This window comes from Onychostoma macrolepis, chromosome 25 (assembly GCF_012432095.1).
Source record: "Onychostoma macrolepis isolate SWU-2019 chromosome 25, ASM1243209v1, whole genome shotgun sequence".
In the NCBI taxonomy this organism is placed as follows: Eukaryota; Metazoa; Chordata; class Actinopteri; order Cypriniformes; family Cyprinidae; genus Onychostoma; species Onychostoma macrolepis.
In genome coordinates this window covers 18,447,147-18,468,538 of record NC_081179.1, presented here as the reverse complement: position 1 = coordinate 18,468,538, position 21,392 = coordinate 18,447,147, and the positions used below count along the sequence as shown (strand labels likewise).

Genomic DNA, 21,392 nt, shown 5'->3' with positions numbered 1-21,392 from the left:
GAGCCCGAAGACCACGGGCATCCAACAAAGGTCACTGCCTCTCTAAGACATCCCTTTTATAGCTAATCATGTTACAGACCTGATGTCAGTTAACTTAATTAGTTGCTAGATGTTCTCCAAGCTGAATCTTTTCAAAATTTCTTGCTTTTTCAGCCCTTTGCCAACTTTTTTGAGACATGAAGCAGGCATCAAATTTTAAATGAGCTCATTTAGTGGATAAAAGTGTAAAATTTCTCAGTTTAAACATTTGTTATGTCCTTTATGTTCTATTGTAAATAAAATATTGGCTCATGTGATTTGAAAGTCTTTTAGTTTTCATTTTATTCAAATTTAAAAGACGTTCCAACATTTCCGGAAATTTGGGTTGTATAATTACAAGGAACACTGAAACTGAAGTACAGTGTGTGCAGAATTATTAGGCAAGTTGATATTCTGGTCATATTGTTTTTCCAAGAACATTTTACCAATTCCAAACCACATCAATCTTAGTAACTACTATCAATTTTGTATTTAATCATTTATAAGTGATATATAATTGCCCATGAAGGCTGAAAGTTAAAAACTCCTTATTTCAGGTGTGCAGAATTATTAGGTAGGTTTTCTTTTACAGATAAAATGAGCCAAAAATGAGATTGAACTCAAGAATAAAAGTAAAACAATTATTAAATGCCCATGAGAAGGATGCAATACTTATGCAATAATAGAATTAGCAAAGTTAAGGCATGACCACTGGGCAGCGAAATGCTCATTGGGTCAGCACGGTCAGAAAAAACAGGTGGAGAAGAAAAGACACCTTAACTGCAAAATAATTAAGGTGAAGAATTAGGTGAGAAACCATCAGGAACCATTTAGTCTCCAGCACCATCATTTTACAGAACTGCAACCTTCCTGGAGTTTCCAGAAGTGGAATGTGTCAGGTTCTCAGAGACTTTGCTTGGGTAAAAAAATATTTTAAATTACTCTCACTTAATAAGAATAACATGCTGAAGTGTTGTGAAATACACAAAGACTGTTTTTTTTATAGGCTTTATGGACAGATAAGTTGAGAGTGACTCTTGAAGGATCAGCATCACATCCTCTTGTGCCACAGTTTGAAATATTTATCTTCCAGAATCTGGCAGTAAGTTTTAGGAGCTCATTTTTAATCAATCCTGCAAGAAAGACTTTTCAGGATAGGAGATGAACTAAAATGAGCTCCCAAAACTTACTGCCAGATTCTGGAAGATAAATTCTTCAAACAGTGGTACAAGAGTATGTGATGCTGGTCCTTCAAGAGTCACTCACAACTTATCTGTCCATAAATCCTATACAAAATCAGTCTTCATGTATTTCACAACACTTCAGCATGTTATTCTTATTAAGTGAGGGCCATTTTAAAGAATTTTTTACCCAAGCAAAGTCTCTGAGAACCTGACACCTTGTAATTCTGGAGACTCCAGGAAGGTTGCAGTTCTGGAAAATGATGGTGCTGGAGACTAAATGGTTCCTGATGGTTTCTCACGTAATTCTTCACCTTAATTATTAATTCTTTTGCAGTTAACATGTGTCTTTTCCTCTCCACCTGTTTTTTCTGACCTTGCTGACCCAATGAGCATTTCGCTGCCCAATGGTCATGCCTTAACTTTGCTAATTCTATTATTGCATTAGTATTGCATCCTTCTCATGGGCATTTAATAATTTTTTAACTTTTATTCTTGAGTTCAATCTCTTTTTTGGCTCATTTTATCTGTAAAGGAAAACCTGCCTAATAATTCTGCACACCTGAAATAAGACGTTTCTGACTATCAGCAGTTATATATCAATATATACAATTATATATCACTTATAAATTATTAAATACAAAATCAATAGTAGTTATTAAGATTGATGTGGTTTGGAATTGGTAAAATGTTCTTGGAAAAAAAATATGACCAGAATATCAACTTGCCTAATAATTCTGCACACACTGTAGACTAAAGTAAACTCTATTCTGATTATCTGTTCAAGTTATAGTTTCTGTGAAGGGGTTGAAAAATAAGAGGTTTAAAGTTAAATTTAACAATAGATACTGTAACTACTGGTATTTTGTACAGATATTTTCACATATTTTTTATTTGGGGTAATAATTTAAGAATCGGCTATTTAAAGCCAATTGTTTGTTGACCACTAATCAGAATTTTTATTTTTTTCCCCCCATAATTTTATTCTAAAAACTCTGTTCAACCCTTTTTGACTTCATGGTTTAAACAGAGGCAAGTCTCTTTTACATCTTTATTCTCATATACCTCTGTTTCATTTTGGTTAGGCTTATTTTGGACCTGTCGAGCTCAAAAAAAAAAAAAAAAAAAATGTAGTGATCAAACTTTTGCTGGAAAAATATTATTTTTGTACAAAGCACAAAAATAATGACTTTATTGAACATTTTGCACAGCAAAATCAACCCTGCAATATTTTGAATATATCAAAGTTGACACAAAGCATGTTTTGAAAGAAAAATTGCATTTTGTTTCAAATCATAATTACAAGGAACACTGAAACTGAATCAGAATTGACTCTATTCTGATTATCTATTCAAGTTATATTTTTTAATTCTTTTTAATTTATTTAATTTGTTCATTTTATTCTAAAAAAAAAAAAACTATTCAACCCTGTTATCTTGTGTCATTTAAGTTCAGAAATGTTCTTCACATATTCATGAGATTGGCATCTTTTTTTGACGGCATGGTTCTTTTTTTTAAACTCTGTATTCTCATACATTCATTTTGGTTAGGCTTATATTGAACCTGTCAAGCTCAAAAGTTCAACTCTGTTGTGGGAAGAAAAAAAAATCAGTGATCAACTTCTTGCTGGAAAAATATTGTTCTTCTTGCACAAAGCATAAAAATAATGACTTTATTCAATATTTTCGCACAAATCTTCAACCACACAATAGTTTGTAACAGGGTTGACACAAAACATGTTTTGAAAGAAAACTAGCATTTTGTTTTAAATTAAAATTTGAAGGAACCCTGACACTGAGTCAGAATTAACTCATTTATCTATTTAAGTTATAGGCCCATGTCTATAAATTTCAAAGTTCCTGTGACAGGGTTGAAAAGTTGACAGCTTTAAGATCAGAGTATGTAACAATACATAACTATGTGTACTTTGTAAGGCTATTATCATATACTTGGGGTAATAATTTAAGAATCAACAACTGAAAACACCAATAATCTGAATTTAAAAAAAAAAACAAATTCAAAAAACAATTTTAAAATCTAATTTGACATTTTGAAATCAAACGAATCAAGTTGTTAAAAACTGTGATTGTTTAATTTTGCTAATGTTGTCTGGCAGATTGTCATTTGTTACTCGAGACACTGTATTTCAAAACAAAGGTAATTTATTCAGTTTGAACAAATCCTTCATACACAAATATATGTATATATATTTATATATATATATGAAAAAGTACATATTTCATATACTACATTAACACAGTTCACTGTCGTCATTTTCCTGTGTATTCGTAAACTGCCCTACAAAAGCTCCACAAAACTTTCAGTAGTTTATTTTTTCTGTACAATAATGTTATATGAAACAAAAAATATTTAGACTAACCATTATGAAAACAAATTGATAATTGATGAATGAAGACAGGTGGCCCTCAAATAAACCCCCAGCTCTTCACCAATGGAAACACACACGCACACAAAATTCACAAAAGGATTGCAAAACGGAAAAACCTTGGATTATGGATTATAGCATATTTTACACTGCTGCTTTTTTGAAATATCATATAAGCAAAAGTCTACAAAGTGTGATGCTCATGTACTAAAAATGACACTTGTGACCGGTTTAAACCCAGTAACTCAACCGTCTGCTCGAATCTTCAGTTAAACATGCTTGTTCCTTGCATATGAGGTACTTCAGATAGACAGGAGAGGAAAAAGCCTTCTGTTCTTTTCTGTTTTGTTCAGTGTCGGAGAGGTTGGATGAGCCAGCGATGAAGCCAGCATTGCTTACACATTACTAAGCAGACTGGACGCCGTGACTGTTTTTGGTGGGACGGCCCATAGTTTCCATACGAGCTGACATGTTACAACAAATTGCATTTGTTTTACTTGGAATTAGTCGAAAACTGTTGACTGACAGCGGTGGTTTTGGTAGATAATTTGAGTTTGAGTGGCCACACTCCTCTAGTTCGCCCTCTCCTTGATGCTTTAGCCGAATATCTTTGTTTACGCACATGTGAGAAGTTTGCAGGAGCGACTCAAGTGCCTGGCATCTGGATCTGAACCACCTCTCCGTTCTCGGCTTGCTGGAGCTGAATGGCCTCCTTCACGTCCATCTCCGCCTGCAGCGCTGGAGTCAGAGCTTCAGCCTGAGAATCAAAAACAGTGAATGTGTCATTTTTGTGTCATTAGAAAATCAAATGCAACTGCAAAAATGATTGCTTCAAACAGGTTTTCTGAACATTTCCTCCCTCTGCCATCTCCATCTGTTCCACCTCAAATTCACACCACTGGATGAAATATTACAGCTAATTATACCATGTCGACCTGATCCTTGAAAACCATAAACAAACCATGCAAGGACAAAAGTTCACATGCAGGATAAACATGGTTTGTGCTAACTGCAATGTATTTTGTGCAGTTAATTATGAATTTTATTAATTGTAATTGTTTTAGTAATTATTAACTGGATGAAAAAATTATTTAATTTAATTTATAAATACTTTATGTGTGTGTGTGTGTGTGTGTGTGTGTATGTATATATATATATATATATATATATATATATATATATATATATATATATATATATATATATATATATATATATATATATATATATATATATATATATATATATATATATATATATATATATATATATATATATATCTCTGTTCGTTTGTTTTTTGTTTTTGCTGAGGCAATTCTACCACAATATGTTTTAGAATTTTTGTGAAATTTTGCTAAATGTATTTCAAAAAGTGTAGTTTTTTAAAAACTTTTTCTTGAGCAAAAAATCGGACTGGAATAATGACTATTGGAAATTCAGCTTTGCATCACAGGAATAAATTACATTTTGAAATATATTACAATAGAAAAGATATATTTTACATTGTAATGTTTATGACTTTATTTTTTTTAATGAAATAAATGCAGCCTTGATAAACAAAACAATCTTCTTTCAAAATATATGAATATATGAACATTGAATAAATGTGATAATAAATGTGGTTTCTTAGCAATTGGTCCATATGGGAAAAAAAAGAAAGAAGAATTAAAAAGTAAATTAAAAAACAAACTTTATTTTAGGTAAGGTCATCTAAATTTTATATATATATTAGTGCTGTCAAAATTAGTGCGTTAACGCAGGCGATTAATTTTTTCAGTTTAACTTTAAAATTATGTAACGCTGTCAACGCAGGGGCGGGGCCTAGGGTTGGCCATTCCACTCATAACTGCTGGTTCTGTCTCTTTTTTTCTTGACAAGAAGTGCTTTTATTCAGTCACAGAACGCATTTACGATCACATCAAACAGGAGACGTTTCAGATGCGTGCTTCAACTTCACTTCAGCGGCAGAAAACTGTACTGTGCTCGCAGCGCGTGCTCTTCAATACACGCACAAAGGTGCCGGCCGCGCGCATGCATAGCCTGTATCATTTCATATCAAATCGCGAAAGAAACTACGAGCATCCAATGTCGTGATCAGTTAAAAGCTGCCATAAAACTGTGCATGCATGTAATATGTTATATATGAGTTATAAGAACATGTCTCTGAAATGGTTTTCGAAACTGTTCTGGAGCAGCCCAGCACTGTCTCCCTTATCTAACACACTCGATTCAACTCATCAGCTCATTAGTAGAGTCTGAAATGAGTCAGAAAAGGTAAAAATAGAGTTGAGAGAAAATACAATGCGTGTTAGATCCGCGTCATGTTCAGCAGGGGCAGCTCTTAAAGTAATAGCAGCCAAAATGACACAACAGTGGTAGGTCTCATCAGCAACAACGATGAAACGCACTACAGAGAGGAAGTGGCACAGCTGGCTGAATGGTGTGGCACTAACAACCTGTCCCTCAATGTGATTAAGACAAAGGAGGTTGTGATGGACTTCAGGAGAAACTCCGTTGATCACCCCCCACTGACCATCGACAGCTCGACTGTGGAGAGAGTCAGCAGCACTAAATTCCTGGGGGTGCACATCACAGAGGATCTCACCTGGTCCACCAACACCATGTCACTCTCCAAGAAGGCACAACAGCGCCTACACTTCCTCCGCCGGCTGAAAAGAGCAAGTCTCCTCCACCCATCCTCACCACTTTCTACAGGGGCACCATTGAGAGTGTGCTGACCAGCTGCATCACTGTCTGGTACGGAACTGTACTGCAGCAGACCGCAAGACCCTCCAGCGGACAGTGAACACAGCTGCAAGGATCATCGGTGCTCCTCTCCCCTCCATCCTGGACATTTTCCTCACACGATGCTCCAGCAAAGTCAATAGCATCGTGAAGGACTCAACACATCCCTCCCACAGTCTCTTCCAGCTCCTACCATCAGGAAGACGGTACCGGAGCATCAGAGCCCGCTCTGCCAGACTGCTCAACAGCTTTTTCCCCCAGGCTGTGAGAGCCCTGAACTCAAATCACCCCGCCCCTCTCTGAACCCCCATACAAACCCCCTACCTCCTGTAACATGTAACGTGCAAATCGAAGTGTGCTACACACAGGTGAGTGGGCCTGTACAAACCACCTGTAGTAGCACACTCTCCTCCTCTATGCGCACTAGTCACTTTTCACACACACTACTGTGTGTATACAAATCCCACAAAAAGAACTCAGTAATATATGTATGTTTACATGCTCATGCACTACAAATCCTCCAGCACTGTTCCCCAGCCAGCTGCTTGAACTCAATGTTTCTCCTTGCACATGTACAGTATTTATCTGAAGCATTCGTATAGTTTGTATTTTTTAGTTTGTATAGGTACTTTTTATATATAGTATATTTATAGTCAAAATCTATCAGTAGGATAGTTGTGTATAGGTTTATATTATTTTACTCCATTGTTGTATGCCTGTATTTATGTAGCACCGTGGTCCTGTGAGGCACGACATTTCGTTCCACTGTATGCCCCGCATGTAGCGGAATGACAATAAAGCTCAACTTGACTTGACTTCAAAACAACCTTATAACCAGCTACTGTGATTCTGTTCATCAAGAACAAAAGAAAAAACAGGAAATCAATAACTTTTACTGTGCGTTCACACCAGACGCGACTTGCGCGAATAAATCGCGCTATTCGCGCGTAGTTGGACGCTTGAACATTTTGAGTTTACTCGCTTCATTCGCGCGTGACATTCACTTCACAACAGACGCGAATTCGCGTCATGGGAGGGGCTTCTGCCAGGTGAACGGCTCCTGTCTCGTTGCGAAATGGCTGACATGGATAAAATACGGCGAATAAGCTCAATTTAGCTAGCTTGTAGTCTCAATATGTGTATATATATACAGTGGGTACGGAAAGTATTCAGACCCCCTTCAATTTTTCACTCTTTGTTATATTGCAGCCATTTGCTAAAATCATTTAAGTTCATTTTTTTCCCTTATTAATGTACACACAGCACCCCATATTGACAGAAAAACACAGAATTGTTGACATTTTTGCAGATTTATTAAAAAAGAAAAACTGAAAATCACATGGTCCTAAGTATTCAGACCCTTTGCTGTGACACTCATATATTTAACTCAGGTGCTGTCCATTTCTTCTGATAATCCCTGAGATGGTTCTACACCTTCATTTGAGTCCAGCTGTGTTTGATTATACTGATTGGACTTGATTAGGAAAGCCACACACCTGTCTATATAAGACCTTACAGCTCACAGTGCATGTCAGAGCAAATGAGAATCATGAGGTCAAAGGAACTGCCTGAAGAGCTCAGAGACAGAATTGTGGCAAGGCACAGATCTGGCCAAGGTTACAAAAACATTTCTGCTGCACTTAAGGTTCCTAAGAGCACAGTGGCCTCCATAATCCTTAAATGGAAGACATTTGGGACGACCAGAACCCTTCCTAGAGCTGGCCGTCCGCCAAACTGAGCTATCGGGGAGAAGAGCCTTGGTGAGAGAGGTAAAGAAGAACCCAAAGATCACTGTGGCTGAGCTCCAGAGATGCAGTCGGGAGATGGGAGAAAGTTGTAGAAAGTCAACCATCACTGCAGCCCTCCACCAGTCGGGGCTTTATGGCAGAGTGGCCCGACGGAAGCCTCTCCTCAGTGCAAGACACATGAAAGCCCGCATGGAGTTTGCTAAAAAACACCTGAATAAGATTCTCTGGTCTGATGAGACCAAGATAGAACTTTTTGGCCTTAATTCTAAGCGGTATGTGTGGAGAAAACCAGGCACTGCTCATCACCTGTCCAATACAGTCCCAACAGTGAAGCATGGTGGTGGCAGCATCATGCTGTGGGGTGTTTTTCAGCTGCAGGGACAGGACGACTGGTTGCAATCGAGGGAAAGATGAATGCGGCCAAGTACAGGGATATCCTGGACGAAAACCTTCTCCAGAGTGCTCAGGACCTCAGACTGGGCCAAAGGTTTACCTTCCAACAAGACAATGACCCTAAGCACACAGCTAAAATAACGAAGGAGTGGCTTCACAACAACTCCGTGACTGTTCTTGAATGGCCCAGCCAGAGCCCTGACTTAAACCCAATTGAGCATCTCTGGAGAGACCTAAAAATGGCTGTCCACCAACGTTTACCATCCAACCTGACAGAACTGGAGAGGATCTGCAAGGAGGAATGGCAGAGGATCCCCAAATCCAGGTGTGAAAACCTTGTTGCATCTTTCCCAAAAAGACTCATGGCTGTATTAGATCAAAAGGGTGCTTCTACTAAATACTGAGCAAAGGGTCTGAATACTTAGGACCATGTGATATTTCAGTTTTTCTTTTTTAATAAATCTGCAAAAATGTCAACAATTCTGTGTTTTTCTGTCAATATGGGGTGCTGTGTGTACATTAATGAGGAAAAAAAAATAATAAATGATTTTAGCAAATGGCTGCAATATAACAAAGACTGAAAAATTTAACGGGGTCTGAATACTTTCTGTACCCACTGTATATATGTGTGTGTATTTAACCTCCACATAAATTTATTAAATAAATGTATTTATATAAAGCTGCAGTCCGTAACTTTTGGCAATCTAGCGGTTAATAAACAGAACTGTGTGCGTCTTGCGGAAGAACATTGTAGCCGGAGCTACTTCTCTGTTTATGTCTATGACGAATCACGCAGGTACCGGGTTACTCCGCAGCGGTACCTACCCAAACCAGTCTAAAATAGTCCGAATATAAACACTTATTATAGGTGTACCGTAGTGATTCAGGACAAGCAAAAAACACGGTTTGGAAAATGGATTCATGGTGTACTCGCTTATTATATAAATTCTGTACATTTTGAACACAAAAACAAAAAAAAGTTACAGACTGCAGCTTTAACATCGACAAATTTATTTAAATAAATTTTCATTTAAATAAATGTATTAAATTTTTCCCTGATATCCAGTAATGTTCTTAAGTTTTATTAATTTTTTTTATTTAATGTTACACATCCCCCAGCCAGTGTAAAATACCTTTTGTATAGGAGGTTGACCAAACAGCTGAATACTACATTAACTCATGAAGTTTATATTGACAGTGTATCTTGGATGGAAACACCCTAAATAATTCATGGCATTAAAGAAACAACATTGAATGGAAATGTCTGTCAGCAACACATTCTGAAATGTCTGTTTGATTAAGATACCATATATAAATCGAATCACTGTCAGTCAGCTGATACACATCTATCGCCGCACGGTATATCCCGTCATTCGCCCAGGCTTAATACATCCTGTTTTACCATATTGATGGAGGCAGTGAAAGCAGACAAATACAACGCTGACAGGTGTACAGATTGATACAACGAAAACAAAGACCAAGACAACAACAAGAGATGGAAAACCAGGAGGAAAGTAAAGGGTCAGATGAAGGCTACACTTTATCTCAGTCGTCGAAATGAAAACACTCCCTCAAAAAAAAAAAAAAGAAGGGCAGAGGGAGTGCTGCAGGGGGAGACAACGCAGGATGAGTCACTTCAGAGTATGAGCAGTGAGTCATTTCTTCCTCAACACATGCCAGAGGAACAGACCGCACACCTGCACGGTGCAAAACTCAAACTGTACTCAAGGGCACGGCCCCCCAAGTGCCAAGACTCTTAAAACACAGCCCGCCTGATGCGAGACACTCGCGGCCTGTGCTTTTCATCTTAGGTGCTAAGTGTAAATTCCTCAGGGGCCGATTTCCTGCAGCTCCACAAGAGGGCACTCATTAGAGTCAATGATTGAATGGCTCAAAAGCATCAGTTTCAAACAGCTCTTGAGTAAGTGAGCTGACACTTCTGTCAGACCGTACAGAGAACAGAGCTTCCTGGCCGGAAACAACTCTTCATTTTCGACCAGTTTTATCTGTGGCGATCGAATGTGCAATATGGAAGCTATTAAATGAAAGAATGAAGGGGTGTGTTCATGAAAAATGGTTGTAAACACTACCACATGTTTTGTGCAGCAGATGAGAGCGATTGAAATAATCCCGAAATTCACATAGGAAGAAGCGCCGTGACCTCAGGATGGCGGCTGATGCCAACGGGGGGATCTGAGCATCATATGTGAGACGCAAGAAGACGGCTGTCTGAAATCATTCAGCTTGAAATTAAATGATTCAAGTGAATAAGTTGACCAATTATACAGCTTTAGTGTAGTTTAAAGCATTGGATGTCATTCCCTGGCTTCTTAGCTCATCAAGTAGGTTGCAATGGGTCAATTATTTTTATTTTAAATTTACTTAATTTCTTACCTGAGGTCCACTATTAGTTTTTTATTTATTTATTTTTTGTGATCATGATATTTTATTTTTGTCCCTGACGTCCACTTAATATGCACTTAAAACATTTATTTAAATTTACTTGAATTTTTCCCTTAGATCCACTAATGTTCTTTTTATGTTTGTTCGCTTTAATGTTTTTGTTTTTGTAATTATTACATTTTATTTTTGTCCCTGATGTCCACTTGATATGCACACTCAAAAAAATGCTGGGTTGTTTCAACCCAACTTTGGGTCAAATATGGACTAACCCAGCAGTTGGCAGAGGTGGAAAATCCAGGGGTCAGAAAGTAAAAGTCCTGTCATATTTTTATTCCACCCATGAACTCAGCAGCTGATTTCAACAGAGGAGGAACCAAGTCATTCCTTTCAAGTCACAAGCAAGTCTCAAGTCAAATCCCAAGTCCTCAAAGAGTTAATGAGATAATTAAGTGACTGAAGAAAGCAACATTACTGAAGAAACGAGAAACAAGAACATATGACTTGAGCCACAGCCTTGGATGGAATCAACTGAAAAAAAAAAAAAACAACAACACGATGCCACCATAATTGTGGTCAGTGTTTGCTTTAGTTGGGCTCTTTAGACTTTTAGTAACTCAAAGTAATTTGCTTATAAGCAATTGCAATATTGTTTCACTGCAAATATTTGTGCATTGCTGAATCAAACCTTAAAGTAGCAGATTAACTTTTGCTTTTGGCTTCTGAAAATGAAAACTCATTTGAATGAACATCATGAAGTGGTCTCTCTTTGGTTTATTGATGGACATTCAGCCAACTGGGGGAAAAAAAAAAGGTCAAGGGTCAAGAGCCCAACTAAAGCAAACACTGATCTCCATGATGGTGGCATCATGATTTGATTTGATGTCATACACTGACCATTCAGCGCTGCGCTCCTTCAAGTCGAACGCGCCTAATGACTTGGTTCCTCCTCTGGTGAAATCAGCTGCTGAGTTCATGGGTGGAATAAACATATGGCAGGACTTTTACTTTCTGACCCCCGGACCCTCTGCTCACCGCTGGGTCAAAACAACCCAACCGCTGGGTTAGTCAATATTTGACCCAAAGTTGGTTTGAAACAAGCCAGCATTTTTTAGAGTGCACTTAAAACATTTATATATTTATTTATTTACTTAGTTTAATTTACTTGAATCTTTTCCTTAGATCCACTAATGTTCTTTGTTTTAATGTTTTTGTAATCATTATCATTTTATTTTGTCCACGGTGTTCACTTAAAATCCACTAATAACAATTTAATTTGTTGTTGTTGTTATTTTTATTATTATTATTTCTTTGTAATCACTAGATTTAATTTTTGTCCCTGATATCTACTTAAAATTCACATACTTACCTACTTATTTTTTTATTACTTGAAGTCCACTAATGTTCTAAAGTTTTTATTCATTTTTTGTAATCTTGATATTTTGTGTTTGTCCCCAGTGTCTACTTAAAATCCAAATATATGGTATGTATGTAAGTATTTATTAGTTTATTTTATTTGTTTTTCTCACCGAGGTTCATTTCTACTCTTAATAATGTTATTAAAATATAGAAATTTAACAAAATTATATTTTTATATTTTATTCTAAATTGATATTCTTTTTCATTGCTGTTTTTGACACTCTCTCCAGCTAAATATGACAAGTGTCCAAGTTTTAAATGAAAAACGCTGCACAACACAACAATCACAGCAAATCAGATTATATTTGATCTTTAATACACAGCTCAGTGGAGCAGGAATTTGGACCAATGGGATCTCACTGTGGGTCTGGCTACAATAAAAGAAATGGATGAAAAATCGAATCACAGCTGCGACTAGTTGAGACTGGTTAGGATATTAAATCAAATTTATGTATGCATGCATGCATGTAGACACTCTGCTTAAAATTTTTATAAAAATATATGAAATACATAATGTCTTTATGCAGGTTGCGATATAGATTTTAAGTTTTGTTTTTTTTAAGAAAAAAATGTTATTTTAAATGTAGCTTAAAAAAAAATAGAACATGATATTAAATGTGCTAGAACTGATTTACGTGTAAACAAATTTCACACCAAATAATTTCTCCAAAAACAGCAGGTAGTTTTTCAGTTCTCTAACTTCAGCACAGCTCCATTGAGTGAGCTCATGCCATAATCCATATTCATTTCCTCTGACAGCTGTTTATTTTATCCCCGTGTCACACTGACAGGTGGTTTGTCACAAAGCGGCAGAGATTTACTCGCTCGATTGCGTCAAATGTTGCGCATGCGGCACTCTGTTCAAGCATCAAAGCCCATTAACAACTTTCCAACAGCTTTGATGTATACAGTATAATTGCAGAGCCAATTTGGTAGGAGTCCAGACCACCAAGGAAAGCAACAAGTGAGGCTAGAGGTAAATCTAAGACCCTCTGACGGGGTCTGGGTAAGCAGGCAATCATCAGGCCATTCCCACAAACTGCTTTCCGGGGTTTGCTACAGCCTGCCTAGACGAAGATGAGACAGATACATATTTGAAGGTCGACCAAAACGCAAGTGTGTGTATCGGTGAGAGAGAGAAAGAAGAAAAGAAAGATGCAGGTCACTCAGATAACAAACAGTACAACAAATTTGGCCCAGCTACAGCACATCCAATGAAAAATTGCACTTCAAAGAGAGGAAGGGGAACATTTGTTTGTTTATTATGGCCTTTGTTTACAGCAGAGTATCGAGAAGGGGGAGGGGCTGAGAGATAAGAGGTCTTGGTGATGTCATCGGTAAAGGAAAGTCGTTTAGATGACTTTTTTTCTTTTGAAATAATGTGCAATGATGAACCGTGAACAAAGTGTATTAACAAAGCAAATTGAAAAAAGTACTGATTTTAAGCAGGAAATGCCCTTTAAGACTATTTAAACCATAAGCGCCCAAAGGTCTAAAGAGGTTTTAGTTGTACCAGCTTAACCACTTTAAAGGGCAACTGTGGTAAAGGCCTCGTCCTCCTCCCTGTTACCAAATAGTTCACATTCCCGCGCTCACAAAAGCCATATTGGGGGTGCGTGCTAGTGGCGTAAGTGTCTGTGGAGTGTTTGAGAGCACATTTTTAAAAAATGTAAGAGGGATGTTTACAACAAAGGGCCTTGAAATGTTTGATGTTCTCATTGTTGATTTTACAGTTTTTGTTTTGCTTCAGTATTTTGACTTACAGTGAAAATATTTTAATTTTGTCAATATGTCATTATATTCATTCGTTACAGTCCATTTCACTCAATATTATTTGACGATAATGTGCAAAATTACAAAAACATGTGTCAAACAGAAACAGTCCAAACTTAAAATTTCCACAGGGTTCCTACTCTTTTGGTTTTTCAATACTCATTATAACAATATCAAGATTTTTAAAGCTTCTACTAATTTTTCTATCCAATTACATTTATATTTAGTCATTTAGCTGATGCTTTTATCAAAAGCGACCAACAAATGAGGACAACAGAAGCAATCAAAACCAGCAAAAGAGCATTAAACCAAATATTAAAAAAAAAATTTATGAAATATTTAAGTGCTAGAAAATGTTCATTAAAGAAATGCATTACTTAGCATTAGTCTTAATGATCTTCTTTTTTTTCTTGCTAACATGTAGCTTTTCACTTCACAAGATGTTAACTGATGGACTGGAGTGGTGTGGATTACTTGTGTATTATGGTGTTGTTTTTATCAGCTGTTTGGACTCTTATTCTGACGGCACCCATTCACTGCAGAGGATCCATTAGTGAACAAGTGATGTAATAATGCTACATTTCTCCAAATCTGTTCTGATGAAGAAACAAATTCATCTTGGATGGCCTGAGTAAATTTTCAGCTTAATTTCATTTTTGGGTGAACTATTCCTTTATTTCAATCATTTTATTGTCAGTTTTCTGCCTCGCCGCAAAATCTTTGCCAACCAAAATTTGACCCACTAATTTCACATCACGAAGATTTAACACTGATTGTTCGTTTCACAAGTCAAATTGTGCCTGTGCTCCTCAACCCTAGTTTGAAGCCTCACATGAATCAAACACATGAGTGCAGCTGGGGAAATGTGGTGACCTGTGATGACTGTCGAACCTCTAAATGTGTTTGAATATGCGTGCACGCCATATAGCGGCTCTGAAACGCGGTAACAGCATCATAGGGAAGTGATTAGAGTAAAAACACACATCAAGGAGCGTGTGAGCATGTTGAGAACTTGATGTAGCGCATGAGATGGAAAAGAGGGATAAAAATGAGAAAATAGACAGAGAGGAAAAGGACAACTAAGGGCTATTTATTATTCCGAGGAAAAACAAACTGATCTGGGTTGCTGATTAGCCGAAAGTGAGCGTGGAGAGCAGGTTAAAATCACTGCCTACGAGTTCTAGAACGAACACATGGTGAGAGAACGAGTTTGATTATACATATTGGTCACTACGCCACCCAGCAGCCCACCACAAATTGGTGCATTCATTGCACACTTGTGCAACATCGGTAGTCATTTTGAGACAGAAAACACTCCTTCCTGAAATAAAACAGCTGTACGCCACAGATAATGTTGACAACATTGATGAAAATGTTATTACAGTAAGTTGTGTTTGTGTGTGAGAGACTGTGTTTTCGGCTTAACTCACTTGTACTGCACCGGTGTGGTCGGTCACCGTTCCCAGCTGGACGTATTGCACCTGAATATCGTTACCCTGGAGTGGAGACGCGTCAACCCCGCCAGTCCCGTCGGTCGAAGCCACTGCGATGAGCTGCGGCCCTCTTAGAACCTAAGAAAAGGCGGGAAAAATGAGAACCATTAGCACTATGCTAACATTTGAGGAAACAACTAGGTCAAACTATGCCGATTGCTTATTTATCTGTGGGAAAGCGCTCTAGACAAAATTTCCCAACATGGCTACATAGTTGTAGTAAGAATCATTCCTAAGTGACGATGTGACTAATTTCGGTGATTAATGCTGTCTTACATGTGAACGGTGTGACTGTCAAATTGGAGTCAGACAGTATAATGCAGTGCAAGCCGGTCTCTAAAATACCAGCACAAATATTCTTCATGTGAAGAATCAAAACAACCAGATAAGCTACAAATCATAGTCAGTTAAATAGCGTTTAAATTTCATACCACTAAGCTTTCTGGGTATACGGTTACTTTTGAAATGATTTTCTTTTATCTTGGGAGATATGCATCAGTGAGGTTATTGTTAACTACAACTAAAATTAAAACTACTAAAAATGATTTCTGGAAATTGAAATAAAGTGTTAAATGAGAAGCGTAAGTACTGAAGTTTTTAAAAAACATATGTTGCTTTGCCAAATAACTGAGATGAAGTTTAAGTACTAAAATTACTAAACCAGAAAAAATAAAGCTATATGGAAATTTAAAAAATGCTAATTAAAATGACAAAAACACATTAAATTAAAAGCTTCACTAACTTAATCTAAAAGGAAAAATTTAAATATAAAAATAAAGGTTAATTCAATATATTCATTAAAAACTACTACTACTACTACTACTAATAAAATAACACTGATGGGTGGATGTTATGTACGTATTAACATTATAAATATGGATGGATTTTGAAGTCCTTCCACAAAAATAAAGCCTGATATATTCTAACATCTCCAATTTCATGACTTGCAATAATTAAAATTTCTGGTGGGGCAAAAGAAAAAAAGTTAATTATAGAAATTTCAGGATCTTTCTTAATTACGTTTTTAATTATATTCTTTATTAAATTAAAATATTTTTAAATATTTAGTTACTGTAATAGCTACAATATATATTGAAATAGTTTTTGATTGTATTAAACAAATGCAATCATCTTTTTGTGTTTTCCACTAGTTATTCTCAAACGCTGCTGCTTCTAGGATCAAATTTTTCTCAAAAAGTTATTTATGAGTGGAAGGTGAGATTCTGATGATAATTTGATTTTAATATGGAAATGATTCACATCCATGATTATCCAAGTATGTTCCAATACCTTGTGTAAATGAATCATTGTGCTTTCCTTTCTAAAACTATTACCACTTTCTTCCTTTCAATCCATACTGATTGCTTCTCTCTAACCTTCATCAGCATATCCATCATCCCACTGTTTAAACAAAATTACATTTCTCACAGTTTACATTTTAATCTGCTAATGTTTCCACTCATTCTATAGCTTATGCAACTGCTTGTCATAAACCTCACTAATGTGCACCTGTTTTTCAGCCTTTCTTTTCACATTGGCAGGAAGTTCAAAAGTCCAACATTGCATACAGTATGCAAACATTGTCAAATGAGTAGGAAGTTCAGTACTAAGTATTTACAATACAGTAGGCAAACAACATCTATATGATGTACAACATCTGCTGGATTCTGAAGTATGCAACTTCGGGACACTTTGCTATTCCATAAAGCAACTGTAGCAGAAGCCGTACAATTTGAAAAGCCAAGAGGAAAAAAAAAAAAAGTAAGTTCTTCATCAAATTCATCACACTATGATAGTTCATCGATTCAGACGTAGCCCAAAGGGAGGAAATGTTTTCCATTCTCATAGTAACAGGCCAATCAGGATTGTCAGAATGCATTTTGTTTGCTGCGAGTCATTAAGCAACTGTTTCAGGATTTAAAGGTGCAAAGCAATGTGATATAATATAAAACTGACAGCTTGAATGCTCTTGCTTGATTGCCAAGTCTGAAATTTTGATCTGGTGTTGCAAACCTAATTCATATCAAGCCAGGGATTTACTGCATTTCCTTATGCACGTGAAACTGATTCTGCATGTGTGACACATCCAAACGCTCATCATAACAGCCCCATGGGAAGGCCTAGTTTCCAGCTGAGCTCTCACAAACACACATCTCCATCCTGCGCCAACACATCGCAAAACAGGCACATAAAAGCAAAAACACTTGCATGTTAATGCATGATCGAATACTCTCACACATCGTGTTCGAATGCCCGAACACATCATTGATTACACATCATCTGACCACTAAAGGCACTCTGATGTGGTCACAATGGTTTTGGATCCTCCGGCTTCCCTTCAATTACTGGCGCTAGTCTTCAACCTGAACTGTGAGTCAGTAATTTCTCGATTGCAGCAGTTGACCGTTTCCACATGCACGGTGTTCATTCAAAAACGGCCATGTGGGATAGAATTTAAATGAAACGTGACCTTCTGACTAAACACTAATCGTTAATCATTACAGCTCTGCTGCGACTCCATGTGGTGACACCTCTCTGGTTCGTCTTGACGACATCAGTGCCTCGGAGCACCAGTGCGGGCATAAACAATCAAATCTGAGTCTCCCCGAGTGGGAACAGAACTGCCATGCACTCCCAATTAGGAGAAAGAAAATCTGCTGCGCTGCACAAAAATCCCACAATAACCCCAATTTCAGATCCAGTTCGCCTCTGCCTCCACCCCCCAGATTCTAGTGCAGACGCTTACTTTGAAGTCGTGAGTCAGTGGCATGCTTAGATGCCCACCATGTCTCCAACGGCATGGAGAAAAGATGCCAATTTCGCCACAACGACTCCTTTTTTCGAATAGAAGATGATGCTGCCAGTCAAATCATGGGGTAATAATTAGAGTGTACGATGTTGGGTTGGTTTAAATGGGATGAAACATTATTGAAAAATGCATTTCATACATACAGTGACTTGAATACAGCTCTTCTATGATGAGCATTTTTGTACATCTGCTATCATAATGATGAAAAAAAGCCTCATTAAAAAACAAAGTCTTGAAATAGTCACGTGGTGTGATTAACATGCAGAAAAATAAAAACAAACAAAAATCAAACCAAACACCAAGCAAAACTAAAACAAATAAAACCAATTAAAAACAAAACAAAAGCAAAAAAAAAAGAATTATATATATATATATATATATATATATATATATATATATATATATATATATATATATATATAAATAAATAAAAACAAAAGAACTAAACTAAAACAAAAAATAAATAAAAATAACTAAATAAAAAAATAAATCACACAAAACTACAAATAAACCCAAATAAAAACAAGCAATACAAAATAACAAAACAAACAAAAACAAATCAAACAATGCAAAAAATATAATAAATGAATAACAACAAAATAAAAGAACTAGGCTAAGCAAAGCAAATCAAACCAGGAAATTTTATCTTAGGTAGGACTCCTGCAGACCCTCATAACTGTGTCATTACGTCTCTTAAAATAATAGATTTTTTTTTTTTTTTTTAATGACGAGGTAAGGTTAGTAAAATGTGATGTGGTATGGCTCCCTAAAAACCTAATGGTATTTATGAATAATTAATGCTATTTTTTAAAAATACACTTTTACCTTAAAATTTGAACACTTTTGGGAAAATAATGATTGTGTCCTCTCACTAGTGTGGCAGGTGTAAGGAATATATGTTATTATTTTTACTCGATGGTTACGCCACATGACAGTCACTGTATTAACATTTTGGTCAAAAATGGTATGAATGTTTTTCAAAACCACATTAAACCATTTTCTTTATCATAGACACTTGTGTGTGTCACTGACCCATTTACTCTGGTAAACAAAGAATAGCATGAGAACAACCGAAGGATGGCCCAGCAGGTCTTAAACACAAACACATGCACAAGCACAAAGATATGCACACAAAAACATCTGAAGTTATTGGGTACAAGAGTAATTCACAGCTGAGGGACGTCTTTTTACATTTCCCGTTTCTCATTCCATCATTTCTCTGAACCAGAAAACTGGAGGCACCAACTTAAAACTTGGATACTTTCTCATGCAGACAATCATGAAAACAATCAAATAAAGCGTGCCGCTCACTGAGCATCCATATGACATTTCGAAACCATCCGTCAGGCCTCATAAAAGAAGGAAATGCACTTTTTCCGCATTAAAAAGTGCATTTTGGGGATTTACCCGTTGAATAATACTTGTCAAAGCAAATACGGCTACAACAACAGGAATTTTAAAATGGCAAGTGAGGTTTGTTTGTATGCTCAGCTGTGCAACTTAACACAATGAGAGTTTTATGATGCTGGGAGAATGTCTGCGATCGCATAGCAATGAAAACCCATTCTCATCGCTTGACTTCCGGCCTCGCAACTGTTCTCAAGACAACTCTCCACTCCACTGAGCATGGGAACCTGGTTCCAACACAATCAAATAGAGTAAAGCTAATTCAAAACACGCATCACTTCGGAGACGCTCTTGAAGTCGTCCAAAAGTTTCTACAGGTCTTGCCGAATCGTTACGAGGCTGATGTGTCACCAGTCTTGGCCAGAAAAAGGTGAAATCCAGAGCTAAAGCAGTCATGATGTCACAACGTGCATTCGGAGTTGAACCGGTGTGTTCGCATGAGGTCTGCTGACTTTGACAGAAATGAAAGGCCTCGTTTGAGACATTAGTTATCAGTGTTCTGTTTGTCATTAGCGAGTAAATCAAGCTCTCAGAGGAAACAGAATAAATAACTAAGCCAGTTGTTTGCCTTCTCGCTCATGGCTGGATTGAATTCACATTGAAAGGCATTTGAAACTGAAATGGATCGTGCCCTTTTCTCAAGGGTCTCCATGAGCTAACCTACCCCTGTGCCCAGCCGGGTTTCTTTCGAAAACAGCAAAACTTCAAATCTGCTATCTCTATACAGGCGAGCTGCCAAACAAAGGGTTTAAAAATTGGCAAAGAGAGTCGGGATCCACTGTCAGCTTGGGTTGATGGGACTAAAAGCAAACAAGAAAAAAAGGACCCCGAAATAAATCTTTCTCTTATGTAGTAATGCTTTCAGCAGCAGAGTAGGACAGCAAACACATTGAGGAACTGGAGCAAAGACAACGAGGAACAAAACAACAGCAGCTTAATGCAAAAAACATTTAGTTTGGGGCCTTGCTGAAACATAACAACCAACTGTGCAAACACGCCGTTCCTCCCAAACCCCATTTTTCATTATTTTCCGTTCTACTATCGTCCTCAGTGCATACGATTCTCAACAAAATCATGAATTCCCCTGAAACCTGTATGAAAATTGGTTAAGATCTACTAATAAGCTTGATGAAATCTGCATGCACCTTCACGATTCGTTATGCAGGTCCCAAATAATTTTTTTTTTTTTTTTTTGCACAGTTCAATAACTGTGTTGTGAAAGAGGTCAGTCTCCCAGCAACATTTACAGTTCCCTCATACCCTCAAGAGCCGTCAGTATGACGAAAAAAAGTCTCTCTGGAAAGGTAAACACTTCCGCCCAATTTCTACACAAGTCCAACAACTTGTGCATCTGGAGCGGGCCAGACCTAAGCCAGGACAGATGTGATGGCCTAGCTGTTCTGAGAGAGAAAGAAAGAGACAGACAGACAGAAAGAAAGAGGGCCAGCAGGACGTTAGACAAACTGAGTGAACTCCTAAAACCTTCAGAGAGTCCTACATCACTTCTGCTGCAAAACCTCCCACAAACAGACAGAGGAACTTCATAATAAATTTTTTTTAAAAACGGTTGAACAGTAAAGACGGGTCTTTGTTTCACCCCGACATTGACCACTATCTAAT

At 37.1% G+C, this 21,392-nt stretch overlaps 1 protein-coding gene across 2 annotated transcripts in view; it reads right to left on the bottom strand.

Moving 5' to 3' along the window:
- Nucleotides 1-2,351: 2,351 nt before the first annotated feature.
- banp (BTG3 associated nuclear protein) overlaps nt 2,352-21,392 on the bottom strand; it is a 50,867-nt gene continuing 31,826 nt past the window's right edge. The window contains exons 12-13 of one of the 2 annotated variants that reach the window (XM_058767985.1): nt 15,494-15,634; nt 2,352-4,342 (exon numbers count right to left, since the gene is read on the bottom strand). In XM_058767985.1, coding sequence (XP_058623968.1) covers nt 4,232-4,342; nt 15,494-15,634 — 252 coding nt within the window. In that variant the 3' untranslated portion in view covers nt 2,352-4,231. The remainder of the gene's footprint in view (nt 4,343-15,493; nt 15,635-21,392) is intronic. The other variant, XM_058767983.1, reaches the window with a different exon arrangement.